Below are 19,825 nucleotides of genomic sequence, written 5' to 3'. Positions count from 1 at the left end.
ATTTCCTATTCTTCCATGCACACGTGCATGCACACACACACACAAACTGAAAACAAAAATTCCCAATAGATTATGTTTTCCATGCATAACACTCACCTTTTTTTTCAGAGCTGGGTGCATAACAATCCTTTTCAAAAGATGTACTAAGGGTATTTCTTTCATTATTGTGGTACTCTTTTTGATACCTCTTGTTTGGCTGACACTTTTCTGGATAAGTTGTTTTATTAAAAGTAGAATTACTAAGAGTCAACTCTGGATATGTAAAAATACTTCTAATGCATCTATCAGTTGAATCATTTTTATCAGAACTTGTGGTTGCACAAATATCTCCCATACTGTCATACCCACACTTGTCAAAGGTTTTCTTTATCCTCTGTTGATCAATGTTTAATAAATTGATGACATTTTCACTAATAAAAGAGTTACAATTCTCTGATATAAGGCTGGCTTTTGGTTGGTTCACATCTTCAAGAAAATTTGAAACCTCTCTTCTATTTTCTCCCCAAATATGTTGTACTGACTGTTTTTCAGTAATGAAGTCTGACTGTCTTTGCTCATCCATGCTTCCGCATTCTTCACCCATAACTACAACAGGTCTTCCAGTAAGGAAATTCCTATTGCCTGGACTTTGAGATAAATAAAAACATATTTAGCAAGAAAAACATACAGCATTTTCATTTTGAGACAATTAAATTCTTAGATAACATACTGAGTAGTTACTAATATTTACCTAGACTATGTTTTAATTTTTTTAATTTAAATATACAATATTACTTTGGGTCGAAATTTGTCTAATGTACTCTTCTCATACCTTAGTGAGTATAAAAACAAGCTACACTTAGTTCAGTATTTCAACATGAAAAATTAGCATGGGTTCAATGTACTGTTATATTAACAAAACAAAAACCTTGAGTTTGTCTTCTCTTCTATAATAAGATCTAGTGAATAACCTAGACAATTATTGTGTATAGCTGCTGCATCATTTAACCAGAAAAAGATATTTAAAGATGGTACAGAGGAAAATTATCCTGCTAAAACATAAAATCATATAGTTATGAGAATATTATAACAGATTTTTCTCAACCTAACAACTCTGAAGTTCCCACAACAGAAAAATGTAGATACAAATGCATATGTAAGTAATAAAGCCAAGATATATAAGACAGATTAGATGAAAAGGTTAGGCTAGATAATTTTTAAGTTCCTTTTTAATGCAGAAATCATAATTCTACTTTAAGTCCAACTTGTATCAAATCAAAGCTATTGTAGGAAATAATTAGAAATCAAGATATTTCAATTTTTTTGTCACTATCAACAAATTTACTTGGGGTTGGGTTGTTCCAGAGATTGGAGGTACCAAAGAAATTGAGAGAAGAAATATAGGCCACTAAAACTCTGACTGATTTCCAATTTTATTTTTTAAGTTATTTATTAAATACCTAACAAGCAGGTACACCTGTTGTGTTCCAGACACTATACCATAATGTGTTGTGGACAGAGAAATAAAAGAATTCAATTTGCTATTAAGGAGAGAGAGATGTTTTATCCAGGAATGTTCACAGATCACGATCCTACACTGTTAATCAACATAGGTCTCTCTGGTGTTTTGGACAATATAATGCTATTATACCAAAAGGCGTAACCTATAGTATGCAATATACAACACTAACACCAGAGAAATTTTCATTACTCTAAATTTTTTTTAAAAATGTAAAGAAAGACTTATCTATGTATATTAAACAGATATTTAATGTATGCCTATTATGTGTTAGGGAGACAATACAGCTTATATTCTAGTTAAGGAAAATAACAAATAATTAACCATTAATAAGTAGAAAGGATAAAAGAAATACAGAAATAAACAAATAAAAAAGATAATTACTGTGCCTTTATAGATGCTACAAGATCATATGATGGAATAACTTGTGTTAGAAGTCCTATCTCAGTGTGGTCAGTAAAGTCCCTAGTAAGGAAGGGATAAGTAAATGAAAGACACAGAATGGTTAAACATGTGAAGAAAGGAGTAAGCATACTCCAAGGGAACAGAATAATAAGCACAAATACAAAATTTGCCACACATTTGAGGAACAAAAAGAACAGGGGTGCCTGGGTGGCTCAGTCGGTTAAGTGTCTGCCTCCATCTCAGGTCATGGTTCCAGAGTCCTGGGGTGGAGCCCCAAGTTGGGCTCTCTGCTCAGGGTGGAGTCTGCTTCTCCCTCTGCCCCTCCCCCAGCTTGTGCTCCCTTTCACTCTCTCTCTCAAATAAATAAATAAAATCTAACAACAACAACAAAAAAGAAAGATTGAATAGAATCAGTGAAGGAAAACCTATGACCTAAGTCTTAAAAGGGCCCAGATTATACAGAACTTAGTATTTTTAATTCAAGCATAATTAATATACAGTATTATATTAATTTCAGGTATACAATATAATGATTCAATACTTCTATGCATTACTCAGTGCTCATCATGATAAGTGTACCCCTAATCCCCTTCACCTAGTTCACTCACCCCCCCGCATCCACCTCCCCTCTGGTAATCACCAGTTCATTCTCTAAATTTAAGTGTCTGATTTTTTGTCTCTTTTTTCTTTGTTCATCTACTTTAAAATTCCACAAAAGTGAAATCATATGGTATTTGTCTTTCTCTGACTTGTTTCACTTTGCATTATACTATCTAGATCCATTCATATTGTTGCAAATGGCAAGATTTCATTTTTTTATGGCTGAGTAATATTCCTTTGTATATATATACTTCTTCTTTATCCACTATGGATGGGACACTTGGGTTGCTTCTATAATTTAGCCATTGTAAATAATGCTGCAATAAACATAGGGGTGCACACATCTTTTTGAATTAGTGTTTTAATTTTCTTTGGATACCCAGTAGTAGAATTACTCGGTCATATGAATAGAGCTTTATTTTTTATTTATTTTTTTTAAAAGATTTTATTTATTTATTTATTTGACAGAGATAGAGACAGCCAGCGAGAGAGGGAACACAAGCAGGGGGAGTGGGAGAAGAAGAAGCAGGCTCATAGCAGAGGAGCCTGATGTGGGGCTCGATCCCATAACGCCAGGATCATGCCCTGAGTCGAAGGCAGACGCTTAACTGCTGTGCCACCCAGGCACCCCAGAGCTTTATTTTTTAAAAGAACACTAAGAAACACTGAAAGTTTCTAAATACAAAAGTAAAATTGGCTTGCTTTTTGCCTTGAAAAATATCAGTTTGACTGCTAGGTGAACATTAAGTTTCAAAACTTCCAACTAGCCAATATGAAGCAAGAGACACTCGACTTATCCTCCTGACTGGCACAATTAAAAAACTGGACAAAATATATGAGATAAAAGTTTTCATACATGGACCATCAGGTAGAACAGGATAATGATTCTTGAGAGAGAAAGAAAGCAAATGAGGTGACCCCTATGACTGCTCCTAGCTTACTGCCTGCAGAAAGTATACAAGCCACAGAATACAAAGGGACAACCCAGTAAGAGCTCACAGATTCCCCTTGTTGAGAAAACAGAGCTGGGGGTTCAGAAAAAATACAGAGGCTAGATTTCACAAGGCAGAGTATCATTAGGAGAGTCCTTCAAAGACAGAGCACTCTGGAGATCTACGGAGAGTTCTCAAATCTTCAGCTAAGTACTGATCAGCACATGCATATGAAGAAATAATACCCAAGGCTGGGGGTGGGGAGGAGAATAAAATATCTAACAGGATAAGATGGAACAAGTCCAGGAATTCACATACAGATGGGAAAATTTGGTGTTCCCATCAGCCAGAGTGGAAAACCTCATAATTCAAAGGGAATCACAGAGTACTCAGAAGGGTATTGCCTCAGCAGGCCACAAAATTAACCGCAGACTAAAAGCATATCTGGTCCTGCTTAACAAAGTATCACAGTATTTCCAAATAACTAAACTGTATCTAGAACAAAGCTTAGGGTGATTTATAGGGATACAAAAATCTCCAGACACCAAAAATATGAAATTCAGAATTTACAGAATCCAAACAAAATTACCAGGAATACAGAGAAGCAGTAAGTACAGGCCATAATGAAAAGAAAAATCATTTATTAGAAACAGACCAAGAAATGACACAAATGACAGTATTTGTGGACAAAGACATTAAAAAAAGTTATCGTGCCTATATTCCATATATTCAAGAAGAGAGAGGAAAGACTGAGCATGTTGAAATAAATGCATGGAAGATATAAAGAAAAGTTAAATCAAACTTAGAGAGATGAAAAACATACTGAACAGGATTTATGAGTAGATGAGACCATCAAAGAAGATACACTAGTGATTTTGAAGATAAAACAATCTATATAACGTGAAACACACAGAAAAAACATTGAAAATATATAAACAAAGCATCAGTAAACTGGGACACAACTTCAAACGGACTAATTTAATGTAATGACATTTAGTTTAATGTCCCCAAAGAGGAAAAAGAAATCAGAAAAAATGTGTTAAAAATTAATGGCTGAACTGTTTCCAAATTTGATAAAAACAGTAGGTACACAGATTTAAGAAGCTCAACACAGCCAAAACATAATAAATGGAAAGAAAATGAACATCCTAATCAATGGATAAAAATCCATGTCAGAAAGTGCATGACAGAGAGTCCAACAGAAAAATTATATATTGTATATACAGACATTGAGATAAAAATGACAGCAAATTTCTAGTTAGAAACAATGCAAGTCAAAAGACATCTTTCAAAAAGAGTAAAGACAGGTATACAAAAGATAAAAGGATTAATCACTAGCAGACCCATCCTAGAAAAAATGTTAAAGTGTTTAGAACTGAAGGAAAATGTCACCAGATGAAAATCTAGATCTACACAAAATCATCAAGACCACCAAAAATGGTAAATTTGTGCTTAAATATAAAAAAAATATGTTTTCTTATAGCTCTCTTTAAAAAGAGCAATAATGTATTACTGGATCTACAACATATATATATATAAATAAAATATATGAATATACACAAAGGCCAGAATGGAGAAAAGAAAGTGGACTATTATGTTATTATACTATATGTGAAGTTGTATAACTTGAAGATAAACTGTGATAAAATATATACTATAAGCTAAAGCAACCACTGGAAAAAAATCAGATATAAGTTAATAAGCCAACAAAAGGGGTAAATTAAGTCATAAAAAACACTCAAACAAAATAAAGGCAGATAAAGATGAAAAGGAAACATAAGGGACAAATAAAAAACAAGAGAACAGACTTAGGGGCGCCTAGGTGGCTCAGTCGGTTAAGCATCTGCCTTTGGCTCAGGTCATTATCCCAGGGTCCTGGGATCAAGTTCTGCATCGGGCTCCCTGCTCAGCATAGAGTCTGCTTCTCCCTCTCCCTCTGCCCCTTCCCCACGCTCGTGCATGCTCTCTCTCTCTTCTCTCAAATAATATCGTTAAAAAATTTAAAAAACAAGAGAATAGACTTAAACCCAACCATATAAACTGTCACATTAAATGTAAACCATACTCTTGACCATAATACAAGTCTCAATAAATTTGAAAGGATTCAAATCATACAAAGGATGTTTCCTATCCACAATGGTATTAATTTAGAAAGGTACAGGAATGCCTTAGGATTTCTAGAAAGCAAACAACAAATTTCTAAATAACTCATGGATTGAAAAAGAAATCAAAAGAAAAATTAGGAAGACTTTGAATGAAAATTAAAACATCAAAACTTGTAGGATATAGCAATAGGAGTAGTTAATGGACAATTTAAAGTGTGAAAATACCTAATTAGAAAAGAAAAATGACTTCAAATCAATGACCTCAGCTTTCACCCTAAGACAATAGAAAAAAACTAAATTAAATCCAAAGGTACAGGCAAAAGGAACTGAAGAGCAGAATGCAATGAAATAAAAAATAGAAGATAAATATGTGAAACTAAAAGATTATGGAGAAGATAAAATTGGTTAGTCTCTTTATCAGAATGATCAGGGGGGAGAAAAGTAAAAAGATATATGCACTCCAATGTTCACTGAAGCATTATTTATAATAGTCAAGATATGGAAACAACCTAAGTGTCCATAAATGATAAATAAATGGATAAAGAAGATGGTGTGTGTGTGTGTGTGTGTGTCTATGTAACTGAATATTACCATTAAAAAAGTATGAGAAGGGGAAGCAGAAGAGGAGGGACCTCATTTCATCTGGTCCCTCAAAGTCAGCTGGATACTTATCAAACCATTATGAACGCTCAAGAAATCAGCCTGAGATATAAGAAAAATATATCTGGAACTCTAGAAGCAGAAAAGCAACTGTTTTTTGCAAGTAAGATGTGCAAAGTCGTGAATCTGCAGGGAAGTATTGGAAGATAAATGGAAGAAGGTGGGAGCCTCCATAAGCTGGCTACTGGAAAGTTATGTAACACCAGAGCGCAAAATCAGAACCCTCAGAAATCTGCTCCAGTGAGAGACATCCCTTTCTGAAAGTGGCTTGGGGGATGCAAAGGGCAGAATTCTAGGTGGGTCATTGTGGCCTCAGGATCCCAAGAGACACAGAATGAACCAGGGTGCCTGAACCAGTAGAGTGCCCAAACAGGGGAACGAGGAAACTGGTTATGGTCAGAGAGCCCAGGAGGGACTCTCAGCTCCAGTCATCATAAACCGCAAGCCCGGCCCATGGGGAGACCACTCTTTGCCTGAGCACCCTGAAGAGGACTGGTACGTGTGGGCCGCTTACCATCCACTGGGAGGGGTGAAATGGCTGCACCCACAGGTAGGCAAAAGCTCTCAGGGCCATGGAAAGGACAGTAGGGCAACATTCAGCCATGACCCGGGAGCAGTGGAGCAGGGGGCACGCACGATCCCACAAGCACTTACAGTCCCAAATACACAAAAAGCACTGGCACTGACGGTTCCCTGGGACTCCCCCCAGGAGGACCACAGTGCGCACATACCACAGGAGTCTGTGGAGTTTGGCACACACAGAAGTAGAGAATATTTGACCCAGAGGGTTTATTGAAGAGGGGTGATGGGGATCTTTTGCCTCTGGGCCAGAGATCCACACGGCCATTTTTGTTCTGACCCTCTGAAAAGGGCGGAAAGCCTCCAGGGAACAAAAGCCACACAGGCAACCCGCTTATGTTGAGCCCTACCCCCCGACAAGCAGCAGTGCAATTCCACCCACGCAAAGACACCTGAGAAACAGCGCAACAGGCCCACCCACAGAAGAAAGACTGGAAGAACAGCTGAACTAAAACTGTATGGATTCCAGAAAACTGTAGAACTGCGCACCAGCAGAAAATAGTATATTGGGCTCCAGGTATTTCCTCATGACTCATTTATCTTTCAGTCTAAAATTTTCTATTTCTTTTTTTTTCTACCTTTTTCCCATTTCAGCTAGATTCTTAATTTACCAACCTGTGGTTTTAAGTTGCTTTTTAACTTTTCTTTTTACATCTACATTTTACAGATATATGCTTCATTTTTGTCTTTTTTTTTCACTATTATATTTACTATTCACATAGTAAATATATATATTTACTACTTACAATTTTTATAATTATATTTATATTCTATATTTAGAATTATATACTTTATTGTGTGTGTGTATGTGTGTGTGTGTGCATGCATGTGCGTGTGTGTGTGTTACATATATAACACACGCTTTGCTTTCTTTGCAATTTTGGGATGTAACACACAGACCAAAGTTCAATCAGGAACAAGTGGATCATCCTCTTTTGTCCACCCTGGGGGATTAGAGTATCTTCCCCAACCACCTTTTTTTGTTTATTTCATTTTGGTTTTGTTTGCTCTTTCTGTTGTGGCTTCTGATCACTTCAGATTTGTTTAGGGTGTATTTTGCTTGGGTTGCAGTTGATATTTTGGACTCTGCTCATTCGCTTACCCATCCTTCTCTGGGCAAAATGACTAGAAAGAGGAATTCACAACAAAACAAAGAACCAGAGGCAATGTTCTCTGCTACAGAGCTAATCAATATGGAATGTAAGTAAGAGAGCAGAGATGGAATTCAGGGTAACAATTATAAAGTTAATAGCTAGGCTTGAGAAAAGCCTAAGTGACAGTACAGAATCACTAAGGGCAGAAATGAGATCTAATCAGGCCGAACTTAAAAATGGTATGAATGAGATGCAATCTAAATTGGACGCTCTAATAGGTAGGGTCAATGAGGCATAAGAGAGAATAGTGATCTAGAGGACAGGCTAATGGAAAGGAAAGAAGTTGAGCAAAAGAGAGAAAGACAACTCAAAGCCCATGAAGAAAGGCTTCGAGAATTTAATGATGCCTTGAAACAAACCGCTGTCAGAATTACTGGGGTCCCAGAGGGGTTGGAGAGACAGAAAGAGAGAGAGAGACAGAGACACAGAGAGAGAGAGAGAGAGAGAGAGAGTGCTAAAAGGTATATTTGAGCAAATAATGGCTGAGAATTTCCCTAACCTGGGGAAGGAAACAAACATTCATGTCCAAGATGCAGAGAAGACCCCTTCCAAAATAAACAAAAATAGATCAACACCCCGACACATAATAGTGAAGCTTGCAAATCCTAGAGAAAAAAAAAGCTATCCTGAGAATAGCTAGGAAGAAGACATTCCTTACATATGGAGGAAATAACATCAGACCTTCCCACAGAAACCTGGTGGGCCAGAAAGGACTGGCAAGATATATTCAGGGTACTAAATGAGAAGAACATGCAGCCAGGAATACTTTCTCCAGCAAGACTGTCATTCAGAATGGAAGGAGAGATAAAGAGCTTCCAGAAACTGAAGAGTATGTGACTACCAAGTCAGTCCCAGAAGAAATATTAAGGGACACTGTAAATGAAGAGAGATCCCAAGAGTAATACAGACGAGAAAGAAACAGATAATCTACAGAAATAGGGACTTTACAGGCAAGACAATGGCACCAAATTCATATCTTTCAATAGTTACTCTGAATGTAAATGGGCTAAAAGCTCCAACGAAAAGACACAGGGTATCAGATTGGATAAAAAAGCAAGAAACATCGATATGCTTTCTACAAGAGACTCATTTTAGACCTAAAGACACCTCCAAACTGAAAGTGAGGGGGTAGAAAACAATTTACCACACTAATGGACCACAAAAGAAAGCTTGGGTAGCAATCCTCATATCAGACAAATTAGATTTTAAACCAAAGACTGTAAAAGGGATGAAGAGTGACACTATATCATACTTCTTGTCTATCCAACAAGAATATCTAACAATTGTAAATATTTATGCCCCCAACATGGGAGCAGCCAATTATATAAACCAATTAATAACCAAAGTAAAGAAACATATTGATAATAATACATTAATAGTAGGAGATTTCAACACCTCACTCACAACAATAGACAGATCATCTTAGCAGAAGACCAACAAAGAAACAAGGGCTTTGAATGACACACTGGACCAGATGGACTTCACAGATATATACAGAACACTTGATCCCAAAACAAGAGAATACTCATTCTTTTCAAATGCACATGGAACTTTCTCCAGAATAGATCATATACTGGGTCACAAATCAGGTCTCAACTGATACCAAAAGACTGAGATTATCCCCTGCATATATTCAGACCACAGTGCTTTCAAACTGGAACTCAATCACAAGAGGAAATTCAGAAGGAACTCAAACACTTGGAGATTAAAGAGCACCCTGTTAAAGAATGAATGGGTCAACCAGGAAATTAAAGAAGAGCTTAAAAAATTCATGGAAACTAATGAGAATGGAAACACATTGTTTCAAAACCTCTGGGATACAGCAAAGGTGGTCCTAAGAGGGAAGTACACAGCAATACAAGCCTCTTTCAAAAATTAGAAAAATCCCAAATATACAAGCTAACTTTACACCTAAAGGACCTGGAGAAAAAAAAAAAAAACAGCAAATAAAGCCTAAACCCAGCAGGAGAAGAGAAATAATAAAGATCAGAGCAGAAACCAATGAAACAGAAACCAGAAGAACGGCAGAACAGATCAACGAAACTAGAAGCTAGTTCTTTGAAAGAATTAATAAAATCAGTAAACCTCTGGCCAGACTTATCCGAAAAGAGAAAGGACCCAAATTAATAAAATAATGAATGAAAAGGGAGAGATCATGACCAACACCAAGGACACAGAGACAATTTAAAGAACGTATTATGAGCAACTATATGCCAACAAATTAGGCAATCTGGAAGAAATGGATGCATTCCTGGAACTTATAAACTACCAAAACTGAACGAGGAAGAAACATAAAATCTGAACAAGAAAATTGAAGCAGTAATCAAAAACCTCCCAAAAAACAAGAGTCCAGGGCCAGATGGCTTCCCAGGAGAATTCTACCAAACATTTAAAGAAGAAATAATGCATATTCTACTGAAGCTCTTCCAAAAAATAGAAATGGAAGTAAAACTTCCAAATTCATTCTATGAGGCCAGCATTACCTTTACTCTAAAACCAGACAAAGATCCCATCAAAAAGGAGAATTACAGATCAATACCCCTGATAAACATGGATGCCAAAATACTCACCAAGATACTAGCCAATAGGATCCAACAGTACCTTAAAAGGATTATTCAAGAGGACCAGGTGGGATTTATTCCTGAGATGCAAGGGTGGTTTAACATTCGTACATCAATCAACATGACAGATCACATTAATTAAAGAAAAGACAAGGACCATATGATCCTCTCAACTGATGCAGAAAAAGCATTTGACAAAATATATTTGCCATTCCTTTCTTGATTAAAACTCTTCAAAGTACAGGGTTAGAAGGAACATACCTCAATATCATAAAAGCCATCTATGAAAAGCCCACAGCAAATATCATTCTCAAAGGGGATAAACTGACAGCTTTTCCCTTAAGGTCAGGACCATGACAGGGATGCCCACTCTTACCATTATTGTTCAACATAGTACTATAAGTCCTAACCTCAGCAATTAGACAACAAAAAGAAATAAAAGGCATTCAAACTGGCAAAGAAGAAGTCAAACTTTCTTTGTAGAAAACATGGTACTTTATGTAGAAAACCCAGAAAACTCCACCCCACAATTGCTAGAACTCATACACCAATTCAACAATTTGGCAGGATAGAAAATCAATGCACAGAAATCAGTTGCATTTCTATGCACTAACAATGTGACTGGAGAAAGAGAAATTAAGGAATTTACAACTGCACCAAAAACCATACTTAGGAATAAACCTAATCAAAGAGGTAAAGGATTTGTACTCTAGAAACTACAGAATACTTATGAAAGAAATTGAGGAAGACACAAAGAGATGGCAAAACATTCCATGCTCATGGACTGGAAGAATAAACATTGTGAAAATGTCTATGCTGCCCAGAGCAATCTATACTTTCAATCAATCTCTATCAAAATACCATTGACATTTTTCACAGAGCTGGAACAAACAATACTAAAATTTGTATGGAACCAGTAAAGACCCCGAATAGCCAGGGGATTGTTGAAAAAGAAAACCAAAGCTGGGGGCATCACAATGCCTGACTTCAAGCTATATTGCAAAGGTGTGATCATCAAGACATCATGGTACTGGCACAAAAACAGACACACAGATCAATGGAACAGATTACAGACCCCAGAAATGGACCAGATATGGGAAAATTGGACAGCCACATCCAGAAGAATGAATCTGGACCATTCTCTTACACCATACACAATGATATACTCAAAATGGATGAAAGACCTTAAATGACAGACAGGAATCCATCAAAATCCTAGAGGAGAACACAGGCGTACCTCCTCAAACCTGGCCACAGCATATTCTTGCAAGACACATTTCTAAAGGCAAGGGAAACAAAAGCAAAAATGAATTATTGGGACTTCATCAAGATAAGAAGCTTCTGCACAACAAAGGAAATAGTCAACAAAACTAAAAGGCAACCCACTGAATGGGACAAGGTATTTGCAACTGACACAACAGACAAAGGGCTGGTATCCAAGATCTATAAAAAACTTATCAAACTCAACACCCAGAAAACAAATAATCCAGTCAAGAAATGGGCAGAAGACATGAACAGACACTTCTCCAAAGAAGACATACAAATGGCTAATAGACACATGAAAAAATGCTTCACATCACTTGTCATCAGGGAAATACAAATCAAAACCACAACGAGATACCACCTTACACCAGTCAGAATGGCAAAATTAACAAGACAGGAAACAACAAATGTTGGCAAGGATGTAAAGGAGAACCCTTTTACACTGTTGGTGGGAATTCAAACTGGTACAGTCACTCTGGAAAAGAGTATGGAGATTCCTCAAGACATTAAAAATAAGAGCTACCCTATGATCCAGTAATTGCACTACTGGGTATTTATCGCAAATGTACAGATGTAGTGAAAAGAAGGGGCACATGCACCCCAATGTTCATAGCAGCAACGTCCATAATAGCCAAACTGTGGAAGGAGCCAAGATGTACTTCAACAGATGAATGGATAAAGAAGTGGTATATATACACAAAGGAATATTACCCAGCCATCAGAAAGGATGAACACCTACCATTTGCATCGACATGGATGGAACTGGAGGGTATTATGCTAAGTGAAATAAGTCAAGCAGAGAAAGACAATTATCATATGGTTTCACTCATATGTGGAATGTAAGGAATAGCACAGAGGACTGTAGGGGAAGGGAGGGAAAACTGAATGGGAAGAAATCAGAGAGGGAGACAAACCATGAGCGACTCAACTCTAGGAAACAAATTCAGAGTTGTGGAAGGGAGGGGGGTGGGGTAACTGGGTAATGGGCATTAAGGAGGGCACATGATCTGATGAGCACTGGGTGTTATACACAACTAATGAATCACTGAACACTACATCAAAAACTAATGATATACTATATGTTGGCTAACTGAATTTAAATAAAAAGAAAAGAAATTTAGCCTCAGGACAAACTCCAGGGAATCAATCACGGTTTCCTCTACTTTTTATTTTACTCATAAATGTTGATTAAGAAGGTAAAGAAAAAGGGGTGCCCGGGTGGATCAGATGGTTAAGCGTCTGCCTTCAGCTCAGGTCATGATCCCCATCCAGGTCCTGGGCTAGAGCCCTGCACCGGGCTCCCAGCTCAGCGACAAGTCTGCTTCTCCCTCTCCCTTTGCCGAGATCGCTCCCCTGCTCATGTTCTGTGTCTCTCTCTGTCTCTCTATCTCAAATGAATAAATTAAAAAAAGAGAGAGAGAATGAAAGCTTGCTATTTGTGACAACATGGATGGAACTTGAGGGTATTATGCTAAGTGAAATAAGCCACACAGGGAAAGAAAAATACCATACAGTTTTACTTATATATAGAATATAAAAAATAAAACAAGCAAACAAAACAAAACTCATGGATACAAAGAACAAGCTGGTGTTTGCCAGAGGGGAGGTAAGTTGGGGAGTGAGTGTAGTGGGTCAAGAGGTAAAACAAATTCCAGTTATAAAATAAATAAGTTGTGGGAATGCACAGCATGGTCATTATTAGTCAATAATATTGTATTGCATACTTGAAAGTTGCTAAGAGTAAATCTTAAAAGTTCTCATTACAGAAAAAATTTTAACTTGGTATGGTGACAAATGGTAACTAAACTTACTATGATCATTTTACAATGTATACAAATACTTAATAACATTTTACACCTGAAACTAGTATAATGTTATAGGCCAACTGGTTTTAAATTTAAAACAATGACCAGGAAAAAGAAAGGAGAAGATACAATTTATTTATATTAGTAATGAGAGAAAAGACATCACTATAAATGTTAAAAATTTTAAATACATAAGAAGAGAATATTATGGATAACTTTAAGTCAATAAGTTCTACAACACAGATAAAACAGATGCATTCTTCGTATGACAAACTACCAAAGTTCACTCAAAGAAAAAATAATCTGACTACCCCGTATCCAGTTAAAAAAAAAAAAAAAAAAGGAAATTAGAGGAAAAAAAAAAACACAAAACAATAAAAAAGCATTCCCACCAAAAAAGACTCCATACCAAGAGGCTTCATTGATGAACTCTATCAGACATTTAAGGAAGAAATTGTACCAATTCTACATAAACTCTTTCAGAAAATTACACAGGAGGGATACTTCCCAACTCACTCTATGACATCGACACTAGGCTAATAGCAAAACCAGATAAAGATATCAAAAGAAAAGAAACACAGAAAATAATATCCCTCATAAAGATTAATGCAAAAATTCCTAACAAAATTTTAGCACATCAAACCCAAGAATGCATAACAAGGATAGCACGTTGTAACCAAGTCGGGTTTATCTCCAGAATACAAGACTCATTTAACATTTAAAAATTAATCAATGTGGGGCAGGACTTCTGGAATGATGTGTGAAAGCCTGGCAAATAAATCTTGCCCCCAAAAGTAATGACAGAACCAGATAACACTTGCAAAAACCAATCATTTCAAAATCTGGACAGTAACAAAGGAACGCAATAAACTGAGAAGTAGTACTTCAAGAAAAACTACTAAACCTTAGCAGGAGCAGTGGGAGTCTGTGGAGTTTTAGCTTTGGGAAGCTACCTTCCTTCCACCCCTACTCCATGGCTGATAGCTCTACCAAAGCTCAGTAGTCTAGAAGTGAAGACAAGGAAGCCCCATGCCCAGGAATTTGTCAAAAATAATCAATACCTTGGTGGCAAATCATCAGGAAAGCCCAACACTGCAACTAACTGGGGCTGCAATATTTGGAACAAGCAAAAAAACAGCCAAAAATTTCATAGAGAGATCCAGGAAACAAAGAGGCACAATGAGCTCTAATAAACTGTAAGACTGGGGCTGCAATATTTGGAACAAGCAAAAAAACAGCCAGAAATTTCATAGAGAGATCCAGGAAACAAACAGGCACAATGAGCTCTAATAAACTGCAAGACACCCCAGTGGTCTGAAAGGCTGCACTAATGTGTAAGTATGTATACACACTCAGGAGAGGGCCTCAGGTATCTCTACTCATCCCCGGCTGAATGTGAGGTCTTGCACACAGGAAGAAACCTTATTGACTCAAGATGTTTAAACACAACCTCCAAGTAATCATTGGTTGGCCTCTAAACATTGGTTAGAGGGAAATTTATAGTTTTAAATGCCTATACCAAACAAAAAGAAAATATCAAATCATTAGTTAAGGTTACAATTTAAGAATCTACCAAAAAAAAAAAAAAAGCAAACTAAATCCAAAGCAAGCAGAAGAAGGAAATTATAAACATGAAGGCAGAAATCAAAGGAATGGAAAACAGGAAAATAAAATAATAGAGAAAACTGATGAAATCCAAAAACTTAGTTCTTTAAAAGTATCCATGAAATTAGCAAATCTTTAGCTATATTGACCATGAAAAAAGGAGCAAAGACACAGATCTGGAATTGAAGAAGGGACATCAGGGATACCTGGGTGCCTCTGTCAATTGACCCTCTGCCTTTGGCTCAGGTCATGATCCCAGAATCCTGGGATGGAGTCCTGCATCAGACTCCCTACTCAGCAGAGAGCCTGCTTCTCCCTCTGCCTGCTGCTCCCCTGCTTCTTTCTCTGACAAATAAATAAAGTCTTAAAAAAAATAAAGAAGGGACATCATTACTGACTTTAATGGAAATTTAAAGATTTTCAAGGAAATACTATAAACAAGTTTATGCTAACAAATCACACAACTTATATGAAATGGATAAATTCCTAGAAAAACATACATTACTACAACTGACTCAAGAAATTAGAAAATCTGAACAGACATAAGAAAAATTAGTAGTTAGAAGTTGTCCCGGGAAGAAAAGCCCAGATGCGAAAACACTTAAAGAAAAAATCATGCCAATTCTCCACAAATTCTTCCATTAAATAGAGAAGGACACATTTTCCAACTTATTCTGTAAGGTTAGTATTACCTTGGCACCAAAGACACTACAAAAAAAAAAAAATCATACCAATTTTCACGAATAGAGACATAAAAATCATCAACAAAATAGTAACACACCAAATCCTACGATATATGAAGAGGATTATATACCATGACCAAGCAGCTTTTATCCCAGGAACCCAAGGCAGTTTAACATTTGAAAATAAAGTAATACACAATATATTAATAAAGGGCTGAAAGAACTACATGATAATCTCAAGGGACACAGAAAGAACATCTGACAAGATCCATGATAAAAACTTTCCATGAACTAGGAATAGAAGGGAATTTCCTAAACCTGATAAAGGACACCTACAAAAAACTTACCGCTAACAAAAGAGTGAAATGCTTTTCCTTTAAGACTGGGAACAATGCAAGCATGCCCACTCTTGCCTTCCTACTTATTATTCAACACTGTGCTAGAGGTTCTAGTCACTGTAGTTGGTAAGCGAAGTAAAAAGCATCCTGACTGAAAAAGAGAGGTATAAATACCTGTATTTATGGACAACATAATCCAGTATGGTAAAAAGCCTAAAGAATCCATAAAACCACTAGTAGTATTCATAATGAGTTCAGCAAGGTCATAGAAGACAAGATCAATATTAAAAAATTAATTATATTCCTATATTTTAGGAATGAACAATCCAAAAAAGAAATTAAGAAAATAATAAATACCATTCACACCAGCATAAAAAGAAAAAAATATTTAGGAATAAATTCAGCCAAGGAAGCACAAGGTTTATTAACTGAAAGCACAATACATTACACTAAGAGAAGTTAAAGAAGATTAAATACAATGGAATATTGCTCAGCCATAAAAAATTATGCTATTTGTGCCAATATGGATGAACATAGATGACATTATGCTAAATGAAATAAGCAGACACAGAAAGACGAATACCACATGATCTCACCTATATGTGGACTCTAAAAAGTGACGTTCCAAGAAGCAAGGAGTAGAACTGTCAGGAGCTAGAAAATGGCAGAAACTTGGGGAAAATTTCCACCTTAAAGTTAGTGATTCTTCCAATTCACGATCATGAAGTGTTTCTCCTATTAATTTTTTTTGAATGTCACAGCAGCTTTGTTCATAACAGTCCCAAATTTGAACTATCCCAGATGTCCATTAAGAACAGAACATCATATGTACACCTGCAACTAATGAAATACTGTATGTCAACTATACTTCAACAAAACATAGAATATTATATAATATTCATACAGTGGAATAACACACAGAAATGAAAAAGAATTAAGTACTGATACATGGAATAGCAAGCAACAGCATGGATGAATCTCCATACCAAAAGAAGACCACTGTATAATTCCTTTGATATGAAGTTCCAAGACAGGCTTGATTCATGTATGGTGACAGGAGTCAGAATGATGATTACTGTTGGAAACTACAGACTTGGAGGAGTGTGAGAAAACCTTCCAGTATGTTGGAAGTGATCCTCTCCCTCAGCTTTATTGAGATACAATTGACAAATAAAATAAGTACAAATAAATTGTATATATTTAAGGTGTTCAACATGATATTTCATATAATTTGTGAAGTGATTACCACAACCAAGCTAACTGGCATATTTATCACCTCACATAGTTACCTTTGTATATGTATCTGGTAAGTCTACTTAAGAGATATTATATTAACAAATTTCAAGTATGTAATGTAGTATTATTAATTGCAGTCACTATGCTGTATATTAGATCTCCAAAACTTATTTGTCTTAAAACTGGAAGTTTGTACAGTTTGACTATTGTCTCCCCATTTCTGCAGAGAACATAACTATATGATGTCACACTCACATAAAACTCTAGAAAATACAGACTAATCAACAGTGACAGAAAGCAGATCAGCAGTTGCCTTGGGATGAGAGTAAGGGATGTAAAACGGCCAGAGGAAGAGACTACAAAGATGCCCAAAGAAACTACTGGTGATGATGAATATGTTCATTATTTGACACAGGTCAAAACTTATCAAAGCGCACATTTTAGATAAATTCAGTTTGTTGCAAGCCGATTATACATTAATAGAGCTGTAAAAAAAAATGGATCTCAGGAAAAGAGTTTAAAACAAAATGAACCATTATTTGATTATTACAATTCAAGAGGCAGTAGTGGCTTAGACTGGGATGGAACCTATAGAGGTGGAAATGTGAGTAGGTAACTTTAAAACTTACTAGAACACAGAACTGTCAAAACTTTGTTGGTGAAATGATACTGGGAGTTGAAGGAAAGGAAGCAATCAAGAACTTTTATTTTGGTGTCAGCTACTGAGTGAATAGTAGTGTCATTTACCAAAATGATGAAGTCTGGGATAGGATGACAGAGTCAAGGTTTCTCATCATGATTACTAGGAGTGATTCTAACTGGTTTTACAAGTTTAATGGATTTTAAAACAATGAACCAGGATTTCTATACAAACAACTAGAAAATAAAAGGGGGCACTAATCAACTACCATAAATAAGAAAAATAAAATATGTTTATGATACAGAAAAAGAACTAGTAATTCATGCAGATTATAAAACAAATGCAAAGCACCCAGGCTTTTTAAATAAATGAAAGGTAGATGTGCACATTAGAAAATAATTACTTAAAACTATTTTAATTAAATGCTACATTTAACTTCTAGTATTTTTTTCCTATAAGTATTACTTAGGTTTGTCTATATTTCTAAAAAATATTTGTTCATTAAAATTGAATTAATAGCTCAAAGAATGAATGCTGTAATTTCTTTATTTCCTTCAAAAGTCTTTGCTTGGGATATCTGGATGGCTCAGTCAGTTAAGCATCTGCCTTCAGCTCAGGTCATGATCCCAAGATCCTGGGACCAAGTACTATATGGAGCTCCTTGTTCAGCAGGGAGCCTACTTCTCCCTTTGCCTGCTGCTCCATCTCTCTCTCTCTCTCTCTCTCTCTCTCACTCACTCACAAATAAATAAATAAAATCTTCAAAAAATATTTGCTTACCTGTCTAATCTTTCGAATAATGACCCAAATTGTGCTGTTTTATGTGGTGGACTGAGAGCATCTTGATTTTCATTTAATTTGGAAACCATGGAATTAGAATAATTAACTTTACTGAGCTGAAAAAAGAAAGAAGAACCTGCCAAAATGGTAAATGTACATACATGTATACAATTTAAATTACTTACCATAAAATGTAGATGTAAAGTGGATATCTATATGCAAAGAAAATTAATTTTCTAGTTCAAAAGAAAGTAACTGTGTCCTTATTGAAAACAAAACTAATATTGTGCTAACAGTGAAAAGCAATACCAATATTTAAATGATTGTTAAAATAACAGAATTGATACTATGATGAGCTAACCATTTCCTCAGAGGTTAAAATATATGTTATTACCTATAATTAATATTTTATAAATATAATTGAATAAAATTTAAAATATATTAATTATAATTAATATATTATAAATATCATTATAAACAATTAATATATGTGTGTGTGTGTGTGTGTGTGTGTGTGTGTGTATAATACCCAGGACACCAGGATCCTGAGCAAATGATCTCTGAAAGAAAATAATTTTCCCCCCCAAAACAGCTGTATTTACCTCAGTTTTATCCATTTACTGAGTAATTTTAGAATGCTCTTTCTGAATATCAATATCATTGGGTGCAAAAGGAGGAACGTATGGAAAGACTTGTGGAAAACAGATTAGGTAATCCATTTGTTAATGTGGAAGTTACCACATAAATGTAAGATATTATAGGGGCCCAACACTAATCTATCCAGCAATAATAATTTATATCTGTAGTATACTTTATTAGCCATGAAACAGAAATGAGAAGTCCAAAAACAATCAATGACACAAAGTTGGAAAAAAAGAAAAGAAGATAAAAAGAGATACTGAAAGTCTTGGGGGTGGGGGGGAGTCCAAAGTCAGGGAGAGCTAGAAATAAAGTCTGGTAATACATCTCATATCTCAGCCT

At 35.9% G+C, this 19,825-nt stretch overlaps 1 protein-coding gene across 1 annotated transcript in view; it reads right to left on the bottom strand.

Annotated features, from left to right (window-relative positions):
• The window catches only part of C16H12orf40 (chromosome 16 C12orf40 homolog), a 60,793-nt gene that overhangs the window by 23,214 nt on the left and 17,754 nt on the right, over window positions 1-19,825 (bottom strand). Inside the window, 2 exon segments of the mRNA XM_034646025.1 lie at window positions 97-626; window positions 18,845-18,960. Of these exon segments, the coding sequence (XP_034501916.1) occupies window positions 97-626; window positions 18,845-18,960 (646 nt within the window).

This window comes from Ailuropoda melanoleuca, chromosome 16, assembly GCF_002007445.2.
Source record: "Ailuropoda melanoleuca isolate Jingjing chromosome 16, ASM200744v2, whole genome shotgun sequence".
NCBI classification, from domain to species: domain Eukaryota; kingdom Metazoa; phylum Chordata; class Mammalia; order Carnivora; family Ursidae; genus Ailuropoda; species Ailuropoda melanoleuca.
This window is presented reverse-complemented; position numbering and strand designations above follow the sequence as displayed.